The sequence below is a fragment of the Aulostomus chinensis genome, chromosome 19 (assembly GCF_037954235.1).
Source record: "Aulostomus chinensis isolate RoL2024-O1b breed Wild chromosome 19, RoL_Achi_v1.0, whole genome shotgun sequence".
Classification (NCBI taxonomy): Eukaryota; Metazoa; Chordata; class Actinopteri; order Syngnathiformes; family Aulostomidae; genus Aulostomus; species Aulostomus chinensis.
In genome coordinates, this window is record NC_141338.1 from 1379167 (window position 1) to 1406656 (window position 27490).

At 48.3% G+C, this 27490-nt stretch overlaps 3 protein-coding genes across 6 annotated transcripts; 1 reads left to right on the plus strand and 2 right to left on the minus strand.

The window, feature by feature from the left end:
- Positions 1-205: 205 nt before the first annotated feature.
- On the minus strand, positions 206-2299 carry pnx (posterior neuron-specific homeobox). Its single transcript, XM_086187457.1, has 2 exons — positions 1806-2299; positions 206-1363 (listed from the first exon to the last, which is right to left on the minus strand). The coding sequence occupies exons 1-2, from the start codon at positions 1918-1920 to the stop codon at positions 876-878; spliced, it is 603 nt and encodes a 200-aa protein (XP_086043583.1). The 5' UTR covers positions 1921-2299; the 3' UTR covers positions 206-875.
- Positions 2300-6542: 4243 nt separating this feature from the next.
- ash2l (ash2 like, histone lysine methyltransferase complex subunit) lies at positions 6543-14712 on the plus strand. 4 transcript variants are annotated; one of them, XM_086188219.1, is made up of 17 exons: positions 6543-6631; positions 7405-7471; positions 8027-8172; positions 8255-8343; positions 8452-8546; positions 8752-8847; positions 8965-9060; positions 9141-9216; positions 9343-9360; positions 10938-11037; positions 11194-11411; positions 11499-11666; positions 11784-11977; positions 12217-12309; positions 12384-12482; positions 13174-13233; positions 14152-14712. In XM_086188219.1, the coding sequence occupies exons 1-17, from the start codon at positions 6573-6575 to the stop codon at positions 14257-14259; spliced, it is 1782 nt and encodes a 593-aa protein (XP_086044345.1). In that variant the 5' UTR covers positions 6543-6572; the 3' UTR covers positions 14260-14712. The 4 variants fall into 4 exon arrangements, with proteins under 4 accessions (XP_086044345.1, XP_086044346.1, XP_086044347.1 ...); XM_086188221.1 differs by lacking the exon at positions 6543-6631 and adding an exon at positions 6675-6859; XM_086188222.1 differs by lacking the exon at positions 6543-6631 and adding an exon at positions 6675-6855.
- Positions 14713-15489: 777 nt separating this feature from the next.
- grk5 (G protein-coupled receptor kinase 5) lies at positions 15490-27130 on the minus strand. The gene is made up of 16 exons (XM_086188223.1): positions 26791-27130; positions 25068-25157; positions 24120-24232; positions 23414-23491; positions 22754-22851; positions 22560-22652; positions 21696-21759; positions 21450-21590; positions 20871-21061; positions 20760-20797; positions 19884-19973; positions 17155-17363; positions 16947-17084; positions 16465-16602; positions 15881-16012; positions 15490-15783 (listed from the first exon to the last, which is right to left on the minus strand). Exons 1-16 carry the CDS (start codon positions 26840-26842, stop codon positions 15697-15699), a joined length of 1752 nt encoding a protein of 583 aa, XP_086044349.1. The 5' UTR covers positions 26843-27130; the 3' UTR covers positions 15490-15696.
- Between the last annotated feature and the right edge of the window lie 360 nt (positions 27131-27490).

Genomic DNA, 27490 nt, shown 5'->3' on the forward strand with positions numbered 1-27490 from the left:
TCTCTCACACACACACACCCTAAACTGAACCAAATCCCAGCTACAACTTTCACTTTTCCAGAATGTCCTGACAACATTCCCACTTGTGTAAGGAAGGTTATGTAGACCAGACTATCTGTTGGGAACATTCAGGATGTTCAGGGAATATTTGATCTTATTATCCAGACTCGTACTGAACGAGCCATTCAATCGGAAAATGCTTTTATTATCGATTTATCAGTCCAACATTCACACATTTATACAGTTCAAATATAGAATTTCCATCTCATGTTATGCGTATATTCAGGTTTAAGAAAACATCTCACTCACAGAGTGAGCTTCAGCGTGAAAACACTCCCGCCCACTAGAGGGCGCTCAGGGGCTGAGAACCGCGTCACTGCAAACGTCATGGGAACATGGAGACCTAGAAATGTTCCGTTACATCAGGGGTGGGAACCCCGTGCCATGGAGGGCCGTGTGGATGCAGGTTGTCCTTCCAACCCAACACTAAGAGGTGATTCCGCTCATTAACACTCCTTCGGCCTCAGAGGAGCGTCAATCAGTGGAATCACCTGTTGAAGTGTTGCCCACCCCTGCCTTACATGTTTCCTAAACGTTCCCAGAGGATCCTGAATGTTCCCATGTTATTCCACCAAACATTGATGGAGCCTCCTGAGTTCAGACGTGTTCTGCGTCGTTTGTGTGACCGTGAAAAGAATTAAACAAACAGACGATTCCAATAAAACATTTATCAAAATAAGTTAAAGCACAATGACTTTAGGCGCCATTTAACGTTTGAGTCCAACATGTGACCTCAGTCCTGCTCAGCTGGTTGGCTGATTCCAGTGTACAAACTTAGAAGCTCCCAGATGCTCAATGTCCACTCCCAGCAGCCGTCATGAGTGATAGTGATGACACGCCGCCGGTGGCGTGAAGAGCGGGAGCGGCGTGTGCTGCCGGAGGAGGGGCGTGTGCTGCCGGAGGAGGGGCGTGTGCTGCTGGCGGTGCAGAGGACTGAAGGTCAGAGGCGAGCAGACGGCCGGACACGTGAAGAGCTGCTGCTCCTCCTCGGCCTCCCTCCCCTGCAGACGCTCCTTCTTCCACTTGGTGCGTCTGTTCTGGAACCAGATCTTGACCTGCGTCTCTGAGAGCCGGAGGGCTGCGGCGATGGCGTGCCGCTCCAGCACCGACAGGTAGTGGCACCTGTGGAAGCTGTGCTCCAGGATCTGCAGCTGCTCCAGGGTGAAGGCCGTACGGATCCGCCTGCCGCCGACCTTTGACCTCAGCAGCTTCTCCTGACAATGCGACGCCTGATCTAAGCGGCAGGTTTCACCGGCCGGAGGAAGCTGCGTCTCTCTGGACTCGCTTTGCTCCCAAGAAGCTCCTGGAGGAAGAAAAGAAAAGCATTCAAAGACTCAAGAGAAACGAGAGGCATTTTCTCCCCGAGGAGGTGAAGGAACTGGAGGCAAGCGGCTGCTCAACACTTCATCAACTCAAAAACAGCAAACATGCACGCAAAAGTCCAAGGAAAAATCTTGCTTTCAAAAAATTTTCAATAAAATTAGAGTTCCAAATATATTTCACAATAAAAGCACAGAGCTCCTGTCAGGTATGTTTTATAAATCCGGATGATTCCTGTCTTCAGGTTTACATGTATTTTTTTTGTTAACTGAACCATCGGTGAATATCATTAGAAATCTTGTTCTTTTATACAACTAACATGGAAACCTGGAACTTTCAGCTGAATCGGTGATGAGGGATCCCACGAGCAGGTAATGTCGAGCCTCCCTGCTGTCACACCGAGGCTGGCGGGAGCTGAACCTCACCTGTGGCCTCCTGGGCGCTGAGGACTTTCCTGGTGAACTTTCGGGGGTCCAGGATGTCCTCCACGCTGAAGGGCGTCCGGCGGCTCGGCGCTAGTTTGGCCGCTGCTGGCTGCATCTCTGCGGGCTGGCCGGGTCTCCCTGCAGCCTCCCGCCTCCGCCGGGGTTTATATACGCTCCTGTTTCACTTCATTCACCAGGTTCCCGGATGACGAACAAAGGCATCGACGTGGACACGCTCCGGGCCCCGGGGGGCCACTCCACCATGCAAATGCGGCGCTCCGCGGGGGGGCGGGAGCCGGTTATTTATTACCGTGCATCTGGCCCCAATGTGCCGCTTTCTTCCCTCCGTGTCGCTCATTGTTCCGCAGCTTGTCATTATTTGCAAATGTGAGATTTTCCGCCGGCGGGAGGCGGTTGTGATGCTAATTGATGGACTCATCAAAGAGAAAGTGTGCGCTTTTCTTCTCCTGAACCGCCGTTTGTGCTGTTGGGGGGGGGGGGGGCGCATCTGATCAGCGTGGAGGCAACAGGACCTCGTTAATGTTCACCAGAACCTGTTCACAGGCCCGGGTCCTGACGGTCGTGACGGAACCGGACCTCCTCTGGAACCGAGGACGCCTTTCGGATGAGAGGTGACCCGGTGAAGTTGGTGACGTTGTTGTCGGTGCAGAAGCCATGTGACCGGGAAGTGTTTGATACTCAGGCAGGTGCCGAAATCTCTATGACGTCACATCCCTTCTGCTACATCAACAACAAACATTTACATGGGTATCAGTAGAGCAGGCGGATGGAGACAGAAGCCGTGAGCAGGCCCAGGATGGATGGATACATGAGTAAAACCTTTGATTGACAGTTGTTGTTGGTATCAGAAGTTGTGTGAGTGTGTGTTGAATGTTGTGTGACTCCTGTCCTAAATACACACCAGCCTCTCTCTCCATGAAGCCTCCTCTGCCTCCAGCAGCTCTGAACCTCAGAATGCAGGAGATGGTTGGGTCTCTACGTCCACATCGCCCCTCCATCCCTCCAGTGTCCGAGCGCTCAGAGTCTGGGGGGGGACCCCCGCGGAGGTGAGACACGGAGGTGGCAGCTGCTGCGAGCTCCTGGCCACAGACACCTGCAGAGCCGCTGGTATTGAGAGGAGCAGAGAGGGCCGGACCCCCAGGACAATTAGCAGATGTCCCCGGTGGGCTTGACCCTCGCTGACCCCGGCCTTTGTGTGGCAGGTCGACGGCTGCGCTGTTGTTCACGCAGGGATGTCCAACTGTTGGCAGGTTTGAAGAACAGGAGTTCCTTCAAGGTCCTCCAGCTTTCTGGCTGGTTGGCTGGTCTCCGCTGCATTGACTCACCGCGCCAAAATTTGCACCTGAACACACCACCAAGACCTCACGGCCGTTCTCGTCCCACCTTTGTTCGCTGTTATTCACGTTTACGCTGTGTCGCCACAAACCAGGAGATCCAGGTGGTCATGAAGGTGCGTTTGGAGTGGAAGGACAAGGGGACCCTGACGTCTCTCTTTATTTGATGTATTTTATTGACCACGGGGTTCAGCCACATCATGATGGCGTCACCCAGTTGACACACAAACAGCATCGATGGTAAAACGCCTCAAACAAAAATCTCCTCGTCACAGATGTGTGCAAGAGGAAAAGGGAGGTGAAAACACAGCCATTATCCCCCCAACAAAGGCCCGGAGGCATTTACTGCTGCACCCAGGGGTGCTCTTCACATTCCTCTGCTCTTTTGTGACACGTCTGCTGGCACACTTGCCTTTGTGATCCAAACATCTTTACTGGTACCGCAAACCTCTAAATGAGGTTTGACTTTCAGGGAGGACGTGGGGTGGTCTCACGCCAGCAACAAAGCTCCTATTCTCGCTCCTCACTCTGTCAGCGCCGAGCGGAAAAGTTGTTGTGGAAGAGAAAAGGAGACATTTGCACATCCAAAAACTGATCGGGCGCTGGTACGAACACCAGGGCCGGGACGAGCAGCTGGAACTGGTCTGGCTCACACGACGTTCTGATTTGGTGTCAACATTAGAAGACTGCGATATTTAAAAAAACATGTAAAAGTACTACGAACTTCTGCATCTGTGAATTTCCATTTAAAAGGAACCTCACAGTATTTTTCCATATTGCTATAACCTACATTCCAACAAATATCAACGTCTAAAGACTTGGCTGGTCGCCCAGGTTGACATCAGCGAGAACGGCCCATCAACAATAACAATAAAAAAATAATTTAAAAAACCTCAAAAGCCGTAATTGTGGTTGTGTAGCGTTCAATGAAACTCAGTGCAACTCCCTCTGGTGAAACTTTTCAGACGACAGTGCAACAGTTCTTAAATATTTATAAAAGGTTCTGGGCTTAAAAAGAGATAGAGATAATTCAAAAGAAAGGAAACACACATAAGTGTGTGTACATATATGTGTATATATATATATATATATATATACACACATATATATATGTATATACACATATATATATGTGTGTATATATATATATATATACACATATATGTGTATATATACACATATATGTGTGTATATACATATATATGTGTGTATATACATATATATGTATATACACACATATATATGTATATACACACATATATATGTATATATGTGTGTATATACATATATATATGTATATACACACATATATATATATATACACACATATATATGTGTGTATATATATATATATATACACACATATATATATGTGTGTATATACACACATATATATATGTATATACACACATATATGTGTGTATATACATATATATATGTATATACACACATATATATATGTGTGTATATACATATATATGTATATACACACATATATACATATATATGTGTGTATATACATATATATGTGTGTATATACATATATATGTATATACACACATATATATGTATATACACACATATATATATGTGTGTGTATATACATATATATGTATATACACACACATATATATATGTGTGTATATACATATATATATATATATATATATATATATATATATATAAAGTACACAATCACAGCAAAATATTAGAAGTGAATTTCAATGGACTCAGTTTTATGTCACGCTTTTCTACCTTAGCAGCGCTCCAAGCTCTTTCCAGAGTCGTCTCACTCACTGATGGTGGAGCTGCCATGCAAGGCACCAACCTACTCATCAGGAGCAATTATGGGTTCAGTATCTTGCTCAAGGACACTTGGACATGGTCACGGGGTTGAGGATCGAACCAGCGACCCTTGGGTTGCTAGACGGCCACTCCACCCCTGAGCCACGCCGCCCAGTTTGCTGCACATGAAGGAGACAGAACAGTTTTTGCACTTGAATGTAGGCGATAATTATTGTAGATTATTTTCTGTTGATCATCAACGATCAATATGATCAGTATGATCAATATGATCAATATGATCAATATGATCAATATGATCAGTATGATCAATATGATCAATATGATCAATATGTAGATTGTAGTGAGGCAGGTCATTTGGTTTTGTGGTTGCTGGCTGCAGTGACAGCTCCAGGACAGAAGCATCTCTGAGTCTGTGACCTGTGGCGCCGCCCCGAGGGTGGCAGGTCACACAGGTGGTTGCTGGGGTGAACGGAGTCCTTGATGATGGCGGCAGCTCTGCTGAGGTGGCGAGAGCTGGCGATGTCCTCCAGGCTGGGCGGAGAGCAACCAGAGATGATCTGGGCTGTGCTGATGACCTCTGCTCCCCTGCCCTGCTCAGCTCCCTGCGTACCAGGACGCCAAGCCGGTCTCCATGGCGGCCCTGTAGAAGGTCACCAGCAGCTTCTCCTCTCAGGAAGTGGAGACGCTGCTGGGCCTTCTCTACCAGAAAAAAATGGATCGACTCACCGTTGACTGACTGAAGTAGCTCTGATACTCCAGAACGATTCTAAGAGAACTCGTGCCTCCACCAGCGCAACCCCGTTTGTCTTTGGTAAATGGATCAAACCAGATTTCACGCGTTCCACCGGCTTGTTTGTTAGTTTTTATGCCGTTCAGCTCAGAGGGAACCAACCACACACTTGGCGGAGGAAGAGAACAGACTACAAACCTGAGGAAGCTTCTTGAACCTTCAGCTGTCAACAAGACCATTCGCTCTTTGATTCACCTGGAGGGCGCCAATCACATTCTTACTGTTATCAGAATCAATATTTCTTACCTGACAGCTGATAAGAAGATAAATACACTTTTAGAATGTGCTGCTTTGGCGGCAGCACACAGTGCAGATCACATTTTACTTCGTTTATTGAGCTCGTGGTCGTTCAGGGATACTTCGCCGATTTGTGAGATAGGATTTTCGGTTTAAGTGCATGATAAATTTGAAAAGTTCTCTTGGAATGAAATGTGAGCTGAAAAGCAAGTTGGCGAAGTCTTGAGTTGTTAAAAATTGGACTTGTGTTGTTTATACTGTTGTGTTCATTTCCACTTTCACTACAAATGTATATCAAGTTCCAATGACACTAATATTCTGGATCAGCGCTGACAAAGCACAGACAGAGCGGGCCTCTAATTTGTTTATTTGTTAGTCTGTTTATTAGATGTTGGTTTCATCTACGCAGCTCGACAGAGACGATTATTCAATGTTGCCTTCATCGGGCCGTCGATTTTAAGTCACCCTCTGTCGCTCCGACTTCCTGTTCACCTCCCGTCCGCTGGTGTCGCTGTGGAGCTGAAACCGCCTGCGATGGCGTGTGCCTCTCGCGATAAGATGTTTTCAATGATTTGAAAGATGGCGTCTGAAGGAGAGGCGGGGAGTGCAGCTGCTACCGAATCAGACACTGGAAAGGGGTATGTGCCCTTCATTCGAGCTGCATTTGTGATATTTCACAAGTAGTAACGATACACATAATTTACCGTGGTAATACAACCCGCGTGTACGCGCACTGCGTCATCGGAAGCCGCTAGCGGACCAGCTAGCTAGCGGCATCCACCGCAGACAGAAGACAGAAGCCGCTCACGTTGCTGCTCCGTTGGTTTCTGAGGAGAAACACCGGGCTCCCCTCAGACTTCTGGCAGGTCCACGTCTCCCTGTGTGCTGACAAACGTTTAAAGTCTGTCGGTGATATTTTAGGTCTCTCTGTCGTCTGATTTTGTTCTCTGAAGCAGTCAAACCTTCAACCCCCCCGACGAGACCCCGTTTGAATAAGACAAAAACAAAGCGAGCACAATCGAATTTATTTGTATTTACCAACCTTTCTTGCATATCTGCACGTGTGACTTGTAGATGCTTCAAATGCAGCGTGCAGCGCTCGTGTTCATTGAGCTGGTAGTGATGAACTTCTGAAAATCCATGTACGTAATGTCCATGTTGGCTATTCAGCAAAGCAATTGGGAAAGTGAGGCATTTTTTTAATCACAAAGCTAAATGTTGTGTCATCAGAGTGTGTTCCTTTGATAATAATCACATTGAGTACGAGTTTTTGGGTCTCTGTGAGTTAGGATGGGCTTTGTGGGTTCTTCCTGTCAGGCGTGGTCAGCCTCATTCTTGCTCTCCTGCCAGCTGATAGGAAGACGCTGGCGGTGTGAAGTTTCTCACCTGATTAATCTTTGCTGACTTTCAGGGATGCAGTGTTCAGTGAAATTCCCACCAACATGGACACCGAATCTTCAAATGGCAAAGAGGGAATGGTAACGTTGCTTCATCTTACCTGACGATGACTGGTCTCAGACATCTTGTCCACCACTGTGCTACTGATACGCTACTTTCATTACACATATTTGGATGTGTCAAGGCAGGAAAATCAGGGATGTAAACACTAACAAACAAACATGGCTTCAGTTAATTGGATCAGCGAGTGAGAGTGAACTTGCACACAACTGTCATTAATGGCATCAATTCCACCTGTGATTTTCCTGCTTTGATGGCTCAGAACTATGAAGTCGCTTTTCTCTGCCATGAAAAGTGCTTGTTAAACCCGTCAGTGCTCACTAATGGGTGTCTGGAGCTCACAGAGACGTTTCTTCCCTCCTGTATCACTTCTTTGTGACTCCTGGTTGCGGAAAGAGCCAGCCACGTTTATTTAGCTTGAAGCTAATGGAGATGCAACACAGGAGGGAGAAGTACGCGCCTTTGTGAGCTCAAGACACCTCGTCGTGAGTACTGAAAGGACAAATCCACTACTTTTGTGGGCGAAGTGTCGCTTCAATGATGCAGAAGCAGTGTAACAAGGAGCCTGTTTGCAGGAAGCAGCCGGCGACAGCCTGGAGGCTGCGGATGCTCTGACCGGATCTGGAGATGAGGAGAGCGGGAGGCAGCTGGGGGAGGTGGAGCTCCAGTGTGCCTTGTGTATGAAGTGGTTCACTGCCGACACCTTTGGCATCGACACTGCGTACGAGTGTTCACTGAGTCCAATCAAATAGCTGCAGCTGTGCGATTTTACTGACATTTTTCTGCACATTCTTCCTCCTCAGAACCTGCCTTCCCTTCATGACCAACTACGTGTTTCACTGCAACGTGTGCCACCACAGCGGCAACACTTACTTCCTCAGGAAACAAGCCAGTAGGTCTTCACTCTGACGACCTGCTGTGTATATTTGTGTTCCTTTTAGCAACATTTGTTCGACTCTGCTCTTCGGTAGCTGTCTCACTAACTGATGTCGCTCTGTAGACCTGAAGGAGATGTGTCTCACGGCCCTGGCCAACCTGACGTGGCGGTCCAGATCACAAGATGAGCACCCAAAGACCATGTTCTCCAAAGACAAGGTGAGCACAGCCGCAGCCCTACTGGGAGATCTGCTCAGGATTGTCCAGAAATTCCTCGTGTTCCATTTTAGTTTTTTTGCATTCAAGTACATCGTGTCATCAAAAAGTATCTAAATACAATGAGTAGAGTTTCACCAATTCTGTAAGTAGTAGTAGCAGTAGTAGTAGACGGTCTTAAACAAGTGTGTGTCTGGTTGGGTTTCAGGACATCATCCCTTTCATCGATAAGTACTGGGAGTGCATGACGACTCGTCAGAGACCCGGGAAGCTCACCTGGCCCAACAACATCGTCAAGTCAATGGTGAGGTTATGAGAACCTGGAGGAAGCAGCAGTGATTGGTAGACTCAACATCTGTGGGTGAATCAAACTGATATTTTTGTTTTCGGCATCGTATCGACATTTTTGATCATTTTCCAGAGTAAAGAGCGAGATGTGTTCCTGGTGAAGGAGCATCCTGACCCCGGCAGCAAAGACCTGGAGGAGGAGTACCCCAAATTTGGCCTGTTAGACCAGGTACTAACGTGATCAGGCAGCAGAAGGTGAAACCGAAGGATGGAAGGGTGAATCTCTAACGTGCCAGTGTTGTCCTGTAGGACCTGGGCAACATCGGACCGTCCTATGACAACCAGAAACAGTCGACTGCCACTCCCACTGCTGGAGGACTCAACGGTAATCAATATGTTTCATGAGCACCTGTGTTTGAGCTGAAAGAGAGAGCTGGTGAGGATGATAATGGTGGTCTCGTCCACTGTGTGGCCCTGTTGAATGTGATGACCACTCTGCATTGTGTTCCAGGTGGATCTACTTTCTCAGGTGAATATGTGGTGTCATGGGGCTGGTGGGTGTGTCCTTGTGTCTAGTAACCGTCTGGATAGAAGTTGGCCCCGCACCTCCAATCAGGCTTTAATTCGCCCCTCAGCTCAAACTGCTCCTCAACACGCTTCTTGTGGGCAACTTCATCCATGTCCAGTCGTGACCCCCCACCCTGTCTGCTCTCTGCATCTGTTTGGTGCCCCACCCTACCTCCAAAAGCTTTGCCCCCTCTGATTGGTGGATATCCTTGTCTCTGGCTTGCTGCTGATTGGCTCTGACCCCTAAAATCTTCCTCACTGAAATGACATTCTGCCCCCCGACACACACCTGGGAGCAGAGGGCCATTTTCATTAGCCCCCGGCTGTCATCCAAAACTAATTAGCCTCACCCTCGTCTTCCTCCTCCATGTTGGATTGCACGTTAGCCAGGTTTGAAGTACAAACGTGCTCACAGGACTGTTACGTTGTTTGAAGACTTTCAAAATCAGGAGTGGGATCAGTTCATTGACCTCAGTGGAACTCCTATTGTGACAGGCAGTGTTACTCCAGTAGGGGGCATCAGGGGGCTGCGCCTCAGGTTGGGAATCAGAGTAACTATGACACTCACCACAACGACAGGATCACGACACAACGAAGCTACGAGAATCAGAACATAGACAACTAGAACATCCGGTTCTCTATGTGCAAGTCAGTAATCTGAAATCAGGTGTGTGGTTCCAGCAGCTGGAGATATCAGCAGGTTCAGTTCTACATCAGATCCAGCAGTAACACCAGACCGGTGGATGTTGGAGGTTCAGTTCTACATCAGATCTACCAGTAAACACCAGACCGGTGGATGTTGGAGGTTCAGTTCTACATCAGATCCACCAGTAACACCAGACCGGTGGATGTTGGAGGTTCAGTTCTACATCAGATCCACCAGTAAACACCAGACTGGTGGATGTTGGAGGTTCAGGTCTACATCAGATCCACCAGTAACACCAGACCGGTGGATGGTGGAGGTTCAGGTCTACATCAGATCCACCAGTAAACACCAGACCGGTGGATGGTGGAGGTTCAGTTCTACATCAGATCCACCAGTAACACCAGACTGGTGGATGGTGGAGGTTCAGTTCTACATCAGATCCACCAGTAAACACCAGACTGGTGGATGGTGGAGGTTCAGTTCTACATCAGATCCACCAGTAACACCAGACTGGTGGATGGTGGAGGTTCAGTTCTACATCAGATCCACCAGTAAACACCAGACTGGTGGATGGTGGAGGTTCAGTTCTACATCAGATCCACCAGTAAACACCAGACCGGTGGAGTTTTCAAAATCTGGGTTGCTAACCAGAGTCTAGAGGAGCCCTCAAAGGTCATGGAGGCATCAGAGGAGGCTGATAGTGTTTGGAAAACGCCATGCAAACTAATTCCTGCCTTTTGTGCCTGCTGTCTCCCTGTGTACACAAAATGCCTAATAACCTGCTTTCACTGTCTAGTGTGTGTGTGTGTGTGTGTGTGTGTGTGTGTGTGTGTGTGTGTGTGTGTGTTATGATGCCCCTGTCTAGCTGTGTAACTGGTGGTGTGTTTTTGAAGGCGCTCTGGCTCCAGTGCCTGGGAAAGGAAGAGGAGCCAAACGTAAACAGCAGCAGCAGCAGGAGGGAACTGCAGCAGGAGCCGCCAAGAGAACTCGAAGGTATTTCTAATTCTCTGATGGCCGTGCTGATGCCTGGAGGGTCCCTGCCGGTCCTGGGGTTTGGCTGGATTCAGATCCCCCTGATGGTGTAGTGAATGCTGGCCCGCCTCGTACCGTTCCTCGTAGTGTTTGAAATTGCCCCCTCTGTGTCCCCAGTGACCCCCTGTTCTCGGCCCAGCGCTTGCCTCCCCACGGTTACCCGCTGGAGCACCCTTTCAATAAAGACGGTTACCGTTACATCCTAGCAGAACCGGACCCCCATGCTCCCGACCCAGAGAAGTTGGAGCTGGATTGCTGGGCTGGCAAGCCCATCCCTGGTGACCTGTATCGGGCGTGTCTGTATGAGAGGGTGCTGCTGGCCCTCCATGACCGAGGTACTTCAGGAATGTTCTGAAGTTTGTGGATTATTGACTTAGGTTGTTTGGGGGGAATGTGAGCACTGTCACTGTTTCATGTCCCAGCGCCTCAGCTGAAGATATCTGACGACCGTCTGACGGTGACCGGCGAGAAGGGCTACTCCATGGTGCGAGCCTCCCACGGCATCCGGAAAGGAGCCTGGTACTTTGAGGTTTCTGTCGACGACATGCCTCCTGACACCGCAGCCCGACTCGGCTGGTCTCAGCCGCTTGGTCAGTCGTCTCTCATGTTGTTCGTGATAGAAATACACATCGTCAGGCACTGAGATGCCAGAATATGAAGGATCGTTCTGTAAATGTTTAAATCACACTTTCCTTTTCGTCTCCCAGGTAACCTGCAGGCTCCTCTGGGTTATGACAAGTTTAGCTATTCATGGCGCAGTAAGAAGGGCACGCGCTTCCACCAGTCAATAGGAAAGCACTATTCTTCAGCCTACGGCCAGGGAGACACGTTGGGCTTCTTCATTGAGCTGCCTGATGGCACAGAGACCGCCAAGGCCCTGCCTGATACCTACAAGGACAAGGTAGCACATCAGAGCCTTGAGAACCCGGGACAGTGTTAAAGTTCTCCATATTCAATTTAAAATAGACCAGCATTTGTCCACAAGCTAAGCTTAAAGCTCGTCTTCCCTCTTCTCTTCTTATATGCTGCATGCTTCGCTCCTCAGAGAAACCACAAACAGCAATTAAAAAAACACAGTGGAGAAGTAGAGAGTGAACTCGCCTGTCCCGACCTGAATTCTTGCCTTTTTTCTGTTTCCAGGCACTAATCAAGTTCAAGAGCTACCTGTACTTTGAGGAAAAGGACTACGTTGACAAAGCTGAGAAAAGCCTGAAGTCCATGAGCAACAGCAGGGTCAGAGAAGCTCCTCAGAGTCAAATCCTGGCAGAGGCTTTGGCTGCTCTTAACTGCTGGATCCTGTTTTTCAGATGGTGTTCTATAAAAATGGAGTGAGCCAAGGTGTTGCCTTTGAAAACCTGTTTGAAGGCATCTACTTCCCGGCCATCTCGCTCTACAAGAGCTGCACGGTCAGCGCCACCACTTCTCCCAACACTCATGTCTCTAAAGCTGCTTTTACACAGAGACCCTGCATCAGAGCCGCCATGCGAGGTTCACCTTTGACCCGCGTTTGCCTTTGCACAGACCCAACGAAGGCAGCATATACTGGGCCTGTATGCGATTGAGTTAGCAGCCTGGGCTCCGAGGATCAGACGTGTAATGACATCATCAGCAGGGTGCGGTGTACAGTTGACTATGTCAGGGGCAGCGTCAAGAGTGACCTTTAACACGTGTTGAACAGAGACATTTTCAAAACAGTAATGGTTGGCGGGTGAGTGTTGAGGTGCTAATGCAGCCGGACGCTGGTAACCTGGTTGTTGTTTACCCGGGCACTAGATAGCTCGTTGCTCACTGTGACATAATGTTTTTCTAAGGAGATTTGTTGTGTAACTATGGTTACACTAATAAACGTCATCGGACATCACGGCCCTGACCCGCAGGCCCGCGCCGTCCCGTTTACACAGGCGTCGCTCCATCCTAGCTTCACCTCTGACTTGGCTCTGATGCTACCTCCAAAGGTGGGTTATGGACGTGGCTGCTTGGACCCCCCGTCACGTTTCCATCCTGTTATACAGAACAGGTGACACGTTGTAGTCCTGAGAATGTAGAATGGGCTCCAGTGATTCTGCTTGTCTGAAGTGAACGCCTCTCTGTCCTCAGGTGTCGGTTAACTTTGGGCCACAGTTCAAATACCCTCCCAAGGATGTGAAGTACCAGCCGGTGAGACCCTCCTCTCGTACTCCACAAAACTCTCAGACAGCAGCGGTACACTCAGGAAAAACCTGGAATACGTATGGAGTTTGATTTAGACATTCCCAGGTCTGGAGAGGTTTGAGAAAATGTAAATGAAAGAAGTCGTAAGGCAAAATTGAGCCAATTAGTTGTGTCTGTGGTGTCAGGGATCACCTTCCTGCCATGACCACTTCCTGTTGGACTACAAACACGCCTCCTCCCTGCCATGACCACTTCCTGTTGGACTACAAACAGGCCTCCTCCCTGCCATGACCACTTCCTGTTGGACTACAAACACGCCTCCTCCCTGCCATGACCACTTCCTGTTGGACTACAAACACGCCTCCTCCCTGCCATGACCACTTCCTGTTGGACTACAAACAGGCCTCCTCCCTGACATGACCACTTCCTGTTGGACTACAAACACGCCTCCTCCCTGACATGACCACTTCCTGTTGGACTACAAATACGCCTCCTCCCTGACATGACCACTTCCTGTTGGACTACAAACACGCCTCCTCCCTGACACGACCACTTCCTGTTGGACTACAAACACGCCTCCTCCCTGACACGACCACTTCCTGTTGGACTACAAACACGCCTCCTCCCTGACACGACCACTTCCTGTTGGACTACAAACACACCTCATCCCTGACATGACCACTTCCTGTTGGACTACAAACACACCTCATCCCTGACATGACCACTTCCTGTTGGACTACAAACACACCCCATCCCTGACATGACCGCTTCCTGTTGGACTGCAAACACGCCTCACTCTAATTTGTGATTTGTCATCGAGCAACATAGTCGGTCGTTCATGTTAGGCCATCTAAATTCATGTCTTCGTCTCAGAGAACCTCGGCGGCGTCCATGTCTGATGTTTGGTTTGTGTTTTCTACTCAGATGAACGACATGGGCTCAGGAGCCGTGATTGAACACACGCTGGCAGACATGTTGTACCACGTGGAGACGGAAGTAGACGGCCGACGCAGCCCGTCATGGGAAGGATGAACTCTGAGCTCAGTACTCACACACCTCCACTGACAACGCCATTTGCCTTGCGATTGTAAATCCCGAGCTCCTCGTGCTGCGCCAGAAAAAGTGGTGGCTCATTTCAACTCGTGGAATATTTGTTTTGCCAAACAGGAACTTGACACGTAATTCATTTTATTAGAATTTGTTCCAGAAATTCTAACAGCAGGTGAATACTTCATGGCGTTGGTGGTGGCACGTGGTGTCAACAGACATTCCACAACTTCACAGCTCTCTCACCTTATTAAGATGTACATCATGATGCGTCAGTTAGAAACGTCTTCCCCCAGCAGTCCCGTAGACGAGGTTCCACTCTGCAGCCTCAAGTGTGTTCTTTTCTGATTTTATTGGATTTACGATGTGTGTCAATTATGTACCGTTTTATACTTTAAATAAAAAAATGCTATGTGGGTAAATGTTGAACTCATTTATAAGATTATGAGATCGTGGCTGCAACTGACGGCTGTCACCAGGCAGGTTGTGTTTTTGGTGGGGAATGTTTGAAAACTACGTGGCTGATTCGCCAAAACTGCTGGAGGGGCGGAGCCTGGGCTCAAAGGCGCCTGTTAGATTATGGTTGGGATGAGTCATAGTGCCACCTGGTGGCAACAAGAAACAGCATGTTTTATTACACGTCGATGTCCTCGTCCTATTGGGTCGGACCAGATCCCCTCAGATGGGGTCAGAACCTCTTTTAGAACCTGGTGGTGGGTCACTGTGGACTGAGTGGTTACCGTGGTGAGGAGGCAGCCATGTTTGATGTCTGAATGTAGAACAGGAGGCTGTTGTAACTGGAATCACATGGTCAGATCTTTGACAAGTCCTGAAGACGTCTACAGCTGAGTGTAAGTTTTAGCACCACCTGGTGGTTACAGGAAGTGAGTCTGATGGAACAAACATCACATGACTGTTTTGTCTTCACCTGATGTGCAGCTGCAGCACTCACAGGAAGTGGGTGTTCTCTCGCGCCACCTGGTGGAGGCAGCACTTGTCTGCTCCTCTGTAAAATCCAAGCGTCACCGGGTTCTTGTCCCTGCTGGGCTGAGAGGTCTCCAGTTTTATTGTTTTTGTTGATAAAAATGGAATTTGTTCTATAGAGTGTCAGGAAACTCTTGGTTCCAGAATCCTTGAGGTCTCGCTCACACACACACGCACACACACGGGTTCTTCCGAACTGCTAATGACGTGCTCTGGCCAGCACAGAGGACAAAAATCATGTTTCTTTTCAAAACCTTCTTCATTGTTTACAAATTTACACCTAGGAAACAAGCTGACATCACTGTTGACATGGAAACCTGGGATGAAGCTCATTGCCGCTAAGAACGTGACACAAAGAAACCTGGGGAACGGAGCGGCATCTGCGTTCCTTCGGCACTATGGTGGACGGTGATGTCTTAATCGTCGCCACGATGCTCGTCAGAAGGCGCCGCTGAGAAGTCCTGACTTGAAGACCTCGCCAGACACCAAACTCTGTCTGCTCTCGTCGGCGGTGTCGGGGTGGTGCTGAGAGGACAGAAACAAAGCAGCTCACTTCCATTCACATCACCAACGACTTCCCGAGAAACCAGTGAAGGGAGCGCAGATGCAGCGCAGATCTTACGTGTCTGCGGAACAGTCGGGTCAGCAGGCTACGTTTGGGGATGTCGGGGGTCTGCGACCAGTTCAGGTCTGGAGATCGAGACAGTTCTGGTCCAAAGACATTCAACTCCTGGAAACATCCTGTTTCTATCATCTACAGGGAAGACAGAAGGGAAAGACTGGGAAGACCACATCACGGGAGTGTGAACCGTTGTTCGGTCCTGGAACTGTTCCTCCGTGGGGCCGATGTGCTTGAACCCTGATGACTGCCACTATGACCTCACGCTGTTGTGGTTTGAACTTTCTACCAAACCAGCCTCCGTCACCTGCACCAACCGCCTGAGCTCCTGGCTCACAAATAAATAACCATCTCTCTGTCCTGTAGCGGCGGGCTTCCTGTCAGTCAGCTTAGCTCCAGACAGGGAACTGAACGGAAGAGCACCATCATTGGTGTTGCTGTCATTGCAGGCAGTCGTCAATCAGATCAGGCAGTCGTCAATCAGATCAGGCAGTCGTCAATCAGATCAGGCAGTCGTCAAGCAGATCAGGCAGTCGTCAGTCAGATCAGGCAGTCGTCAATCAGATCCGTCGGACCGGTGAACTCACCTCGTTCTGCCAGGTGATCGTAACGCTGCCTGTGTTGAATTTGGAGTAGAAGTTGTTGTCTAGGTGGTCCAGACTGACCCCCTTCAGAGCCGAGAACTCCTCGATGTCCTGCACGTCGCTGCAGTACACCAGTCTGGGCTGTGGGAGCAGAACCACACAATCAACACCTCTGCCTCCACATCCACACCAGCCGTTCACTGTTGGGCTGTTGAGTTCCTGCGGGTCGCAACGTCTGCCGGATCACTAACGTTTAGACGAAGCGCTTCGACCCTCCGCGAATCAACCCGACTGATTAAAGACTCAATTCTCTCTTGGAAAATATTTGAATGACCAAATTCATCCGTTATTAGAAATTGGCACCAACTTCTTAAAGGAACGGCGTAGTGAAGATCATGTAATCATGCTTCCATGTTAATTGCATGTGGACTTCAACCGTTACCCCAGCTGGACTACAGGCGTGTTCAGTTCATCAGGATACTTGCATCAGGTTTAAACGGCGGCTCAACAAGCCCCGCCTCCAGCATCCTGAAGTTGATCGTTTGGAAGAAGGGATGTGACTGTACTTCCATTCCGCCCCGCCCCCAGCAGCCCAGCCTCCTCTTCGGGTCTTTGGTCAGCAGCTGGAGCAGGCAACAATCGTTTATTGGACAGAACACAAGTTCAAGCCTTGATTTGTTTCCAGGAACTCACCAGCGAGCAGAGGTCCTTCACCTCCTCGCTGAACTGGTCTCCGTATTCCTCCTGTTGCGTCTTAATCCTCTGCTCCATCTCGGAGGTTTTGGGGTGCTCCCCTTGGGCTCGCATGGGCGGCCGCCCCGCCGTCATCTCATAGATCAGACAGCCGAGGCCCCACCAGTCTGCGCTCGTCCCGTAGTGCTGCTGGCCAATCACCTCAGGAGCTGCAGACAGGAAGCAGGTTTCAGCCGAGCCGCTGCTGACACTCAGTCACCAGTGGAGCGGCGACTTCCTCCACACCAGCTGAGTGACGCAAAGACTCGCCGTCACACATGACTAAAATTTGGCTGAACGGTGAGGGATGAAATGAGTCGTGTTGGTAGTTTCATCTGTGGAGTTTTGCCTGCTGCGCCTGCAGGGAAAACCCCGGAACACAGATAACAATCGTGTGACAGGGAATTCTCTTCCTCCAGCGTTCGGAACATAAAATCAAATCTGCTGCATTTGAACTCCAGCAGGCTGGCGTGTGACAGCACGGGGTCACCTGTGAGGAGAACACGCGGAACTTGATCAAAGACGCATTTGAGTCATGATGACAATAAAAAAACAGCAAATGCTGATGTTCCTGCAGGCGTGGATGAAGAACTCAGTCCTTCTCCTGAAGTAAAAGAAGAAAGAACCTGATAAAAGGGTTCCCTGGTCAAAGTTTCCTCTCAGCATTCCTCCTAAGTCACAGTTGAGAAGTGTAATACTGAGTGGACTCAAGTTTCAAAAGTACAAGTACACATAGTTTGTGTTGTTTGTGTTCCAGTGATTCACAGCATTCAATCCTTCGACCTCGAAAGGTCACGTTCTCCTGTGATCTAGTTGTGTGTTCTAGTCATGTTCTCCTGTGATCTAGTTGTGTGTTCTAGTCATGTTCTCCTGTGATCTAGTTGTGTGTTCTAGTCATGTTCTCCTGTGATCTAGTTGTGTGTTCTAGTCATGTTCTCCTGTGATCTAGTTGTGTGTTCTTGTGTGTTCTAGTCATGTGTTCTAGTCATGTTCTCCTGTGTTCTAGTTGTGTGTTCTAGTCATGTTCTCCTGTGTTCTAGTTGTGTGTTCTAGTCACGTTCTCCTGTGATCTAGTTGTGTGTTCTAGTCATGTTCTCCTGTGATCTAGTTGTGTGTTCTAGTCATGTTCTCCTGTGATCTAGTTGTGTGTTCTAGTCATGTTCTCCTGTGATCTAGTTGTGTGTTCTAGTCATGTTCTCCTGTGATCTAGTTGTGTGTTCTTGTGTGTTCTAGTCATGTGTTCTAGTCATGTTCTCCTGTGTTCTAGTTGTGTGTTCTAGTCATGTTCTCCTGTGTTCTAGTTGTGTGTTCTAGTCATGGTCTCCTGTGATCTAGTCGTGTGTTCTAGTCATGTGTTCTAGTCATGTTCTCCTGTGTTCTAGTCGTGTGTTCCAGTCATGTTCTCCTGTGATCTAGTTGTGTGTTCTAGTCATGTTATCCTGTGATCTAGTTGTGTGTTCTAGTCATGTTATCCTGTGATCTAGTTGTGTGTTCTAGTCATGGTATCCTGTGATCTAGTTGTGTGTTCTAGTCATGTTATCCTGTGATCTAGTTGTGTGTTCTTGTGTGTTCTAGTCATGTGTTCTAGTCATGTTCTCCTGTGATCTAGTTGTGTGTTCTAGTCATGTTCTCCTGTGATCTAGTCGTGTGTTCTAGTCATGTGTTCTAGTCATGTTCTCCTGTGTTCTAGTCGTGTGTTCTAGTCATGTTCTCCTGTGATCTAGTTGTGTGTTCTAGTCATGTTCTCCTGTGATCTAGTTGTGTGTTCTAGTCATGTTCTCCAGTGATCTAGTTGTGTGTTCTCGTGTGTTCTGGTTGTGTGTTCTAGTCATGTTCTCCTGTGATCTAGTTGTGTGTTCTCGTGTGTTCTAGTTGTGTGTTCTAGTCATGTTCTCCTGTGATCTAGTCGTGTGTTCTAGTCATGTGTTCTAGTCATGTTCTCCTGTGTTCTAGTCGTGTGTTCTAGTCATGTTCTCCTGTGATCTAGTTGTGTGTTCTAGTCATGTTCTCCTGTGATCTAGTTGTGTGTTCTAGTCATGTTATCCTGTGATCTAGTTGTGTGTTCTAGTCATGTTCTCCTGTGATCTAGTTGTGTGTTCTAGTCATGTTCTCCTGTGATCTAGTCGTGTGTTCTAGTCATGTGTTCTAGTCATGTTCTCCTGTGTTCTAGTCGTGTGTTCTAGTCATGTTCTCCTGTGTTCTAGTCGTGTGTTCTAGTCATGTTCTCCTGTGATCTAGTTGTGTGTTCTAGTCATGTTCTCCTGTGATCTAGTTGTGTGTTCTAGTCATGTTCTCCAGTGATCTAGTTGTGTGTTCTCGTGTGTTCTGGTTGTGTGTTCTAGTCATGTTCTCCTGTGTTCTAGTTGTGGGTTCTCCTGTGTTCTAGTCGTGGGTTCTCCTGTGTTCTACTCGTTGGTTCTCCTGTGTTCTAGTTGATTTTGTTCTCTAGAAGTTGGCAGCTTCAAATGTTAAAGTTCAGATTAGTGCGGTGGAGAAAAAAGCACAGCATTTCCTTTGAATTGTAGTAGAAGTACAAAGTCAAGTAAAGTACGGATCCCTGAACGATGTACTTCAATACAGTACTTGAGTAAAAGTACTTTTATATATGAGCCTGGAACCAGCAGATGTTCTTGATGAACCACGGGTGACTTCTGTCTTTTCTCTGCGAGTGGAACTCCAAACCTACGCACCCATGTAGCCCAGCGTTCCCACCCGGCCTCGCACCAGCCCCTCCTCCGGCAGCCTCACGGCCAGGCCCAGGTCTGAGATGCGGATGTGTCCTGGGGGTAAGAAAACAATAAACTGAACAGGTTTCATGGTTGGGACTTTTTTAGCGGCCATATTTAGTTGACTTCCTGCCCCCCCACACCTTCACTAGAGCATGACCTCATCAGAGTACTATGACTGCAAATACTTGTACTTGCAATTACAGAGGCATGTGAGAGGAAGGTGGTTCCAGGTCTCCCAGCCCTGCCAATGACAACGGAGCGGCAGCCAGTTCCTGAGGACGGAGCCGGCCTGGTTCCTACTGACCCGCCTCCTACCAGGTCGGAACAAAAACCTGGACGCTCTCCTGTCTGTCTTTGTGCAGTAACGTCAACCATTCAAGTCCAGTACTTTAACTGCTAATTGAAGTAGTTCTTTACATTTAGTTTCATCTGATTTCATTTTACTTGAGGCTCTTATTTTTATATATTTGTTAAGAGTTTATTGTTTGACTGAACAATTGTTTGATTGTTGATAGATAGACAGGAACTTTATTTTGAAAGTGTATTATCTTGTTTTTGCTACTGGAAGTCCAGTTTCCTGGAGGGAGGCGTCCCGAAGGGATCAATAAAGAGAAGTCTGAGTCTACAGACGCTTCTCCTCCTCCACCTGCAAACGTTTGCGCTCGTGTCAAAACGCCATCGGCCATCCGTTTCCTCCTCCCAGTCCCGCCGCTGCATCAGAAGATCTGATTGTCTTATCCTGAAATCATCTCACAGGTAAAAATAGCAGCGCCGGCGTGCAGGAATGGACTTATCGGGACTTGTGGGGCGACTTGTGGGAGCCGAGCTTGAACCTACCGTTGTCATCCAGGAGAATGTTCTCCGGCTTCAGATCCCTACAAGATCAAACAGTGGTTCTGTCAGAACATTCCGGGTCAGTAGAACCTGGGCAGGTGGAGACTGCCTGACCTGTATACGATGGACTCCTGGTGGAGGTGCATTAAACCACAACAGACTTCTGCAGCGTAGAACTGGACTCTGTCTTGCTCCAAGCCGGGAACGCCGATGTTATAAATGTGAAACCTCAAGTCTCCGCCGCTCATCATGGTCAGAACCATGCAGAGCGTGTGTTTGGTCTCGTAGGCGTACGCCAGGTTCACCTGCAGACACAGAACACACCTTTTACACTAGAATCACCTCTGGAAGGAACCAAGATCCGGAAGAATGAAGATGGCGAGCTAAAGAAATGGAACTTGACTTGTTTCAGAGGGACTAACGGCGCGCTACAGTCGATGTGTTTCTGTCCTCTGAAACCACACACACACACACACACACACACACACACACACACACACACACACACACACACACACACACACCCGATCAGAGTAACGGAGTCGTTTTAGCTCATCTGCACAGCCAGCAGACGCGTCTCAGCCTGGACGCTCCAACGTGGTTCCAACCTGTCGTTCATGTCTCTCAACCTGCGCTTCTCCACTGTTGCGCTGACTAAGCTGATCTCATCACTTTCCAGGAGGGGAACCTCACCACAAACCGACTGTCCACGCTCTCCAGGATCTGCTTCTCATTGAGCGCCATGGCCTCGCCCCTCCGCTTCTTCACGTGAGTCTTCTGAAGCTTTTTGCAGGCGTACATCTTCCCTGTGGCTCGCACCTGACATGCCCACACCTGGGGGGAGAAGGAGGGGAGATCCATGCACAATAAACGTTCTAATAAGCTGCAGAGGTTCCACGAGCATCTGAGTCGGATCATTTGTTAGTGATGCAGCCTTACCTCTCCGAAGCCTCCCTTCCCCAACAGTCGGTACTGTCGAAATGTGTGCTTGGTGATGGGCTGCCTTGAAGACAAACACAACGGAACAAGCTTTGAAAGAACACACCCACCGATGGGAACTTTGTGTTACTGTCCATCGTCCCCAGAGACCGACAAGAACATAGAGATCCTTCTCGAGGGAACTGAGACCCAGGCTAGTTAGCTCAGCACAATGACTGCTAGTGGGTGGGAAGTGTTAGCGTAGCTCCGTCTCTGCCTGCATTAATATCAGGAGGGTTGTGTGTAACCTTGGTGATGAACACCAGTTTAACATGAGGAGACGTTGTAGTGGTAGAATCAGACACGTAGCCGGAACTACTTTCCTGACTGGGAGCAGTGATTTGACGCAGCACCTCCAAAGCTCCACTGGAACTTGGGTCAACAGAACCAAAGGTTTGTTGAGGACTAGAAGAGCGACTGCTGCTACTGATGATGATGAGGAGGAGGAGGGTTCCTGCTGGACACACCAGCATCCTGGACCTGAGCTAGCTGATGCTAACACTTCCACCCACTATCAGTCATTGTGCTAAGCTAACTAGCCTGGACCTGAGCTAGGTGATGCTAACACTACCATCCACTACCAGCCACTGTGCTAAGCTAAATGGCCTGGGTCTCTGCTCCCTAGAGAAGTGGCTCTGGGGATGATGGACATCACGAAACCTTCCATAAAAGTGGGCGTGTTCCTTTAATCTGAAGTCTCGTCCTACAAGAAAACCACTGGCACAGAGTCAAGCCTGATGCCAACCTACTGTTTCACACGCAAGCTGATAAACCGGTTGACCAACTGTGAGCCGGTGTGTTCGTCTTCCTCTGCCACTCACTGACCTCTCCAACATCTTCCACTGGAGAAATCGGTCAAAGAACAGGCTGTCCTGGTACTCCATGAAGGGTTCCCCGCCCAGGTATTTACGTAGATCTCTAATCCATGAAGCAGACAAGTTAGTTGTTATCCCTCTCACACACACACACACACACACACACACACACACACACACACACAGACGGCCTTAAGGACTTACTCCCGGCAGGCGTGGAAGACGTCCCAGCAGGCGTTCTGCTCCAGGCTCTGCGTGCAGCTCTGTGCGTGCCTCATGACAGCAGACACACACTCCTGCGACTGAGGGAACAAAGAGCGTCTGTTCTGGTACGAGCCCTCAGTCAAAATCAGCATCTGTCAAACCGTGAAACGGAACCTTCTGCAGACCTAAAGGTTCTGTAGAGATGACTAACGTCCTGAATCTTTGCGGAACATCAGGAGGTCCTTAAAACACACACTTGGTTGTGAAAGTTCTTCAACGGTCCCTTGTTTTGGTCACTTTTTGGATGTGAAGAAATCAATACAAGTTCTCTGTAGGACATATGAATATACATATATATGTGTGTAAATATGTGTGTGTGTGTGTATTATATTTATTTATATATATATATATATATATATATATATATATATATATATATATAAATAAATAAATAAATAAATAAATAGAATGTGTGTTTCCACAGAGAACATCTTAATTGTCCCCTGACAGTCAACTGAGAAATGTTCTTCTATATTTTAAAAAACTCCACATCTTGACTGTGTGAGAACATTCTAGGAACGTCTGGTTTTCGACACGACTGTGAGAACCCTCGTGTCGAAAACCATCAACACAACTGTGACGTTCTGTGTGGTTCCGGACCTGGTGCTCGAGGAACCGCTGAATGATCTCGATGCCAAAAACTTTCCTCTCCCCATCCGACTTTGTCTCAAAGGTGTCCTGGAAGAACAAACCACAGTTAAGAGCCATGATGTGAGAATAAAACTCCACTTAAGAAACTGAGGCTTCACAAACGTGTTTCTGACACGCAGTTCAGACAAATACATGCATGTTATCAAGAACAAGCGGGTTCTGAACCACTGATAATGCAACATTCTGTCTGTTCAAAGTTCTAATGAATGAAGTGTGAGTCACCCTCTGTCTTAGCAAATTCACTCTGGAAGGAATCAGTGAACAGTAGCAAGAAGATTAGCGTGACATTAAAAGACCAAAAAGTAGAACCAGATAAGAAAATACACGTTTGTTTTTGTTATAGAATTACAAGCGAAGTATATTTCCATTTATTAAGAACATGTATTTAGAGGTTAGAACAGTGTCGCTGTGTCAGGTTTCTCGTGTTAAATCCTGACATGTATGAACACAAGTGACATCAGCCGAGACCCTGAAGGACCCCTGGAGGTCCACGGACCCCATGTTGGGAATCCCTATTTGATTTACTTTGACAGTGTCCACAGAAGCATGCACTTCTAGGGAATTGTTCTCTCTGAGGTCGAGGTGTCTCAGTACGATTCGAACAGAAGCTTCTTAGTTGTATAATCTATTAGTTTGTGAGCGGCCGAGAGCGCACCAGAGCGTCCTGGAGGGAAATGTAGTTCAGCAGATCTGGGCGACTCTGGCAGAAGAGCTGGAACTGCTTCTTCCCGATTGGCTGTTTGACACACAGACTAAAGAAGTCCCGCTCTGACAGGAGAGAAGAGAACACATGATGTGAAGCTCATCACACAGACATTCTCTCTCCCTCCGACCACGGAGGGAGAGAGAATGTCATGGTTAAAAAAACACTTGTCGTTTTGTGCTCAAGGTCCATGTTTGGGCTTCTGCGCCATTTTGGCTACTAACTGAAGACGTCTGGACAGAAAAGTGAGGAGAGTCCCAGAGGAGGATTCAGCACGTTCCCCTCCTTCAACACACAAATTCAAATTAATTTCATCTCCAGTTTGAGTAGGATGAGGTAATTTTGTAGTCCAACAGGAAGTTAGCATGCCAGGAATGTGGTATATTTGTACTCCAATAGGAAGTTATGTCAGGAATGTGGTGTGTTTGTAGTCCAACAGGAAGTGGTCATCTCCTGGCTCCTCCCCCAGCAGCCAATAGGATCGCTCCATGTGATTGTGGTGATTGAACCAGTAAATCAGCTCTGGTGAACAAAAGTTGATGATCTTCCAGGTTCAGTTCATCAGGATCGTCTTCACTAATGAACCCTCTGATGATGCTGGAAGCCTGGATGCTACGTTAGCAGTGCTAAGCTAACGTTAGCCTATGAAGGATGACCAGGGTCACATGACTTCAAGGTCACCACCACTGAGCTTCAGGCTTCTTGTGTTTCCCCTGATGACCTTTAATGACCTCCATGACCTCTGCAGGCTCCTCTAGAGAGTTTTAAGATTTGATGTCTTTGCATTTCAGGCAAATCTCAAAATAAAACCTTTGAATCTCTCCTGCTTGCATGACCTTCACACAGTGACCCCCACCCCCCACCGCCCCTCGACCCCTCCGGGTCTGCGTGGTGACGCACCGATGTTCATGGCCAGGTCCACGCACTGACTGATGTGTGGGAAGCGAAGCATCTCCCTCCATTTCCAGCTGCGACCTTTGCTCCCTCCACCTGAGGAGATCAACAGACCGATGTTGTGCACACGCAGCAGCAGCAGCAGCAGCAGCAGCAGCAGCAGCAGCAGCAGCAGCAGCAGCAGCAGCAGCAGCAGCAGCAGCACGTGTACTCCTAGTCTATCAGGTTCCAGACAACAGTGCGCTTCGCTACAGTGAATGAACTATTAATAGCAGTGAACCGGTGAGGAAAGCCTGTGCGACCACATTACTCTGCAGCTCACTTCACCCTGACGCGGCTCAGCAGCTCTATTTATAGATCCATTTCCCTCCCATAACGGCGTTTTTTTAAACTGGAGAGTCTCTCAATGTTTCTGAGGTTTTAATCTAAATCAAACAGAACCGTCAGATCCTTCCTGAGCCGTCGGCGTCCTTCCACGGCGGCAGGATCCAGCAGACGTTCCCAACCACATGATTGATGTTTACCTGCAACCTGAGACCTGCTGTTTGTGCGATGGACTCAGAGGCTAAACTTCCTCCTGACGCGCAAAGATCAGATGTGGGTGATCAGGACATTGCTAGAGAATCTTCTCCACCAGGAGACTCAGAGTCACCACGACTCCACGAGCGACACTCGCATACTGGAAAATCTCCTGGAGTTTGAAAAGAACTGATTTTCAGGCCTGGAGAAGTTTGTTTTAAGAATGACCCAAGCCTGAAAATCTACAAACTCCTGAACACTGGAGTTCAGCGACGATCCAGAAAAATCAGGCCCAGTTGATAATGAGCGACTCTCACGCAGCGTGACGCTCGGCCCTCTGGGGGGTCTGGAAAAGTCACGGAAATTCATGGGTAAAAATGTGTTCTCCAGAAATACTTGGACAGCACTTTGCAGTACTCTGCATTTGACAGTTTTACTGGTTTACTGCTTTTTTCTTTAACATTCTGAAGCTTGGTTCAGAGGATTACTTGCTGACGTTTACATCAGATTTGTTGTGTCCAGACATCACCAGCCGATCTAGGAAACACCAGCCGAGCCGATTATTGTTGGGGAAAGGAGTTGAGAGCGATGCTAACGACCGACGAGACGCGTCTGCAGACGGCAGAGTGGAATTCAGTTTAAACGTTGGATCGGATTTGTAAAAATCCCCTTTCACTGGGGAGTTTTGTTGCTGCCCAGGATCTGACACAGATCTCATTTGGGCTGCAGTCTGAACAGGGATACGACGACCAGTTCGATTACATAATTACAGATTAATCGCTGAGTGTTTTAATGAGGATGAATCATGAGGTCTGTTCCAGAAAAACAAGTCAATGAAAGATGAAGTATTCGAATCAGAATTTCCCTGAAATCTAAGTGACATTTTATATTTGGCACGTCTCTCTCTCTCTGTGTACGCACGTTTAGAAGTACATATCCACACATTTCTGTTTCGAGGTGTGTGTATGCGTTGGTGTTTGGGAGGCCACTTCAGGGCTCAACACAAACAGCAAACCCTCATTTAAGAGTCTGGAACCAGCAAATATCTGCCATTGCTTCCTTGCTCATGAATCGCAGGTGAACCACCTCTCCCTCCTCGTGTTCAGGACTGCAACTGAGCTGCATTTGTAGTTTACAGGGGAGTTTTTCTTCAAATTGCTTTGTCTTCAAGAGTATGGGAGGTGTCTCAGGTCACCCCAAGGCTTCTTACCTTTGCGGGCTCTGATCAGAGCGCTGTTGGCCACCATACTTTCGATCTCCATGGAGGAGCGCTCAGTATGTCCTCCTCTACGCGTCCGCCGTCCTCATGCACCTGCCTGACTGCTGAAGTCACGGCTCATCAGCCGCTGCAGGGAATAACAGCAGGCCAGTCGGTTGAGTTGGAGGAAGGCGGTGCGGGGGCGTGGCCGAGCTGCCGTGACTCACCTGGAGGGCCGGGAGGACACGCCCTCAGCTGAACGCAGATGTGAAAAAACTAAATGCCATCATGTGCTCATCAGTTTGAGGTCTTAGGAAACAAACGCGGTGATGTCACTGACCCCAGGCTCCAGTGAACTGGCGAGAACAAATGAGGTGAGGTTGGATGCCGCGGCCGAGCAGCTCCCTGGTCAGCAGGGACAGAAGAACAGGTGACCAATGAGGTGTTGGGGTTAGAAAAGGAGCGTTGGTGTTCCAGGAGGAGGTTCTCCCCGGGTCTGTTCTGTCATTAATGATGTATAGAACAATGTCCAGAACTGAAGAAGCCCCTTAAATAAGAGGTGAAATGTCCTCTGCACCAAAGGAAGTCCAGTTGGCTTCACCAAGACGATGTAGACGTGTTTGTGGGGCAGCAGGAAGTCAGACGCCACTGATCTGAGCCTTTCAATATAAAATACTTAGAATTATATTAAACTATTCATTATCATAATTTA

Excerpts from the sequence above, each read along its gene's own strand:
- pnx (XM_086187457.1), bottom strand. The coding sequence starts at position 1,920 with ATGCAGCCAGCAGCGGCCAAACTAGCGCCGAGCCGCCGGACGCCCTTC. Across the intron at positions 1,364-1,805 it reads CAGCGCCCAGGAGGCCACAG|GAGCTTCTTGGGAGCAAAGC; the intron begins GTGAGGTTCAGC and ends TTCTTCCTCCAG.
- ash2l (XM_086188219.1), top strand. The coding sequence starts at position 6,573 with ATGGCGTCTGAAGGAGAGGCGGGGAGTGCAGCTGCTACCGAATCAGAC. Across the intron at positions 7,472-8,026 it reads CAAATGGCAAAGAGGGAATG|GAAGCAGCCGGCGACAGCCT; the intron begins GTAACGTTGCTT and ends GCCTGTTTGCAG. Across the intron at positions 13,234-14,151 it reads AGGATGTGAAGTACCAGCCG|ATGAACGACATGGGCTCAGG; the intron begins GTGAGACCCTCC and ends TTTTCTACTCAG.
- grk5 (XM_086188223.1), bottom strand. The coding sequence starts at position 26,842 with ATGGAGATCGAAAGTATGGTGGCCAACAGCGCTCTGATCAGAGCCCGC. Across the intron at positions 22,852-23,413 it reads AGCGGTTCCTCGAGCACCAG|TCGCAGGAGTGTGTGTCTGC; the intron begins GTCCGGAACCAC and ends TTGTTCCCTCAG. Across the intron at positions 17,364-19,883 it reads GGGAACGCTGGGCTACATGG|CTCCTGAGGTGATTGGCCAG; the intron begins GTGCGTAGGTTT and ends TCCTGTCTGCAG.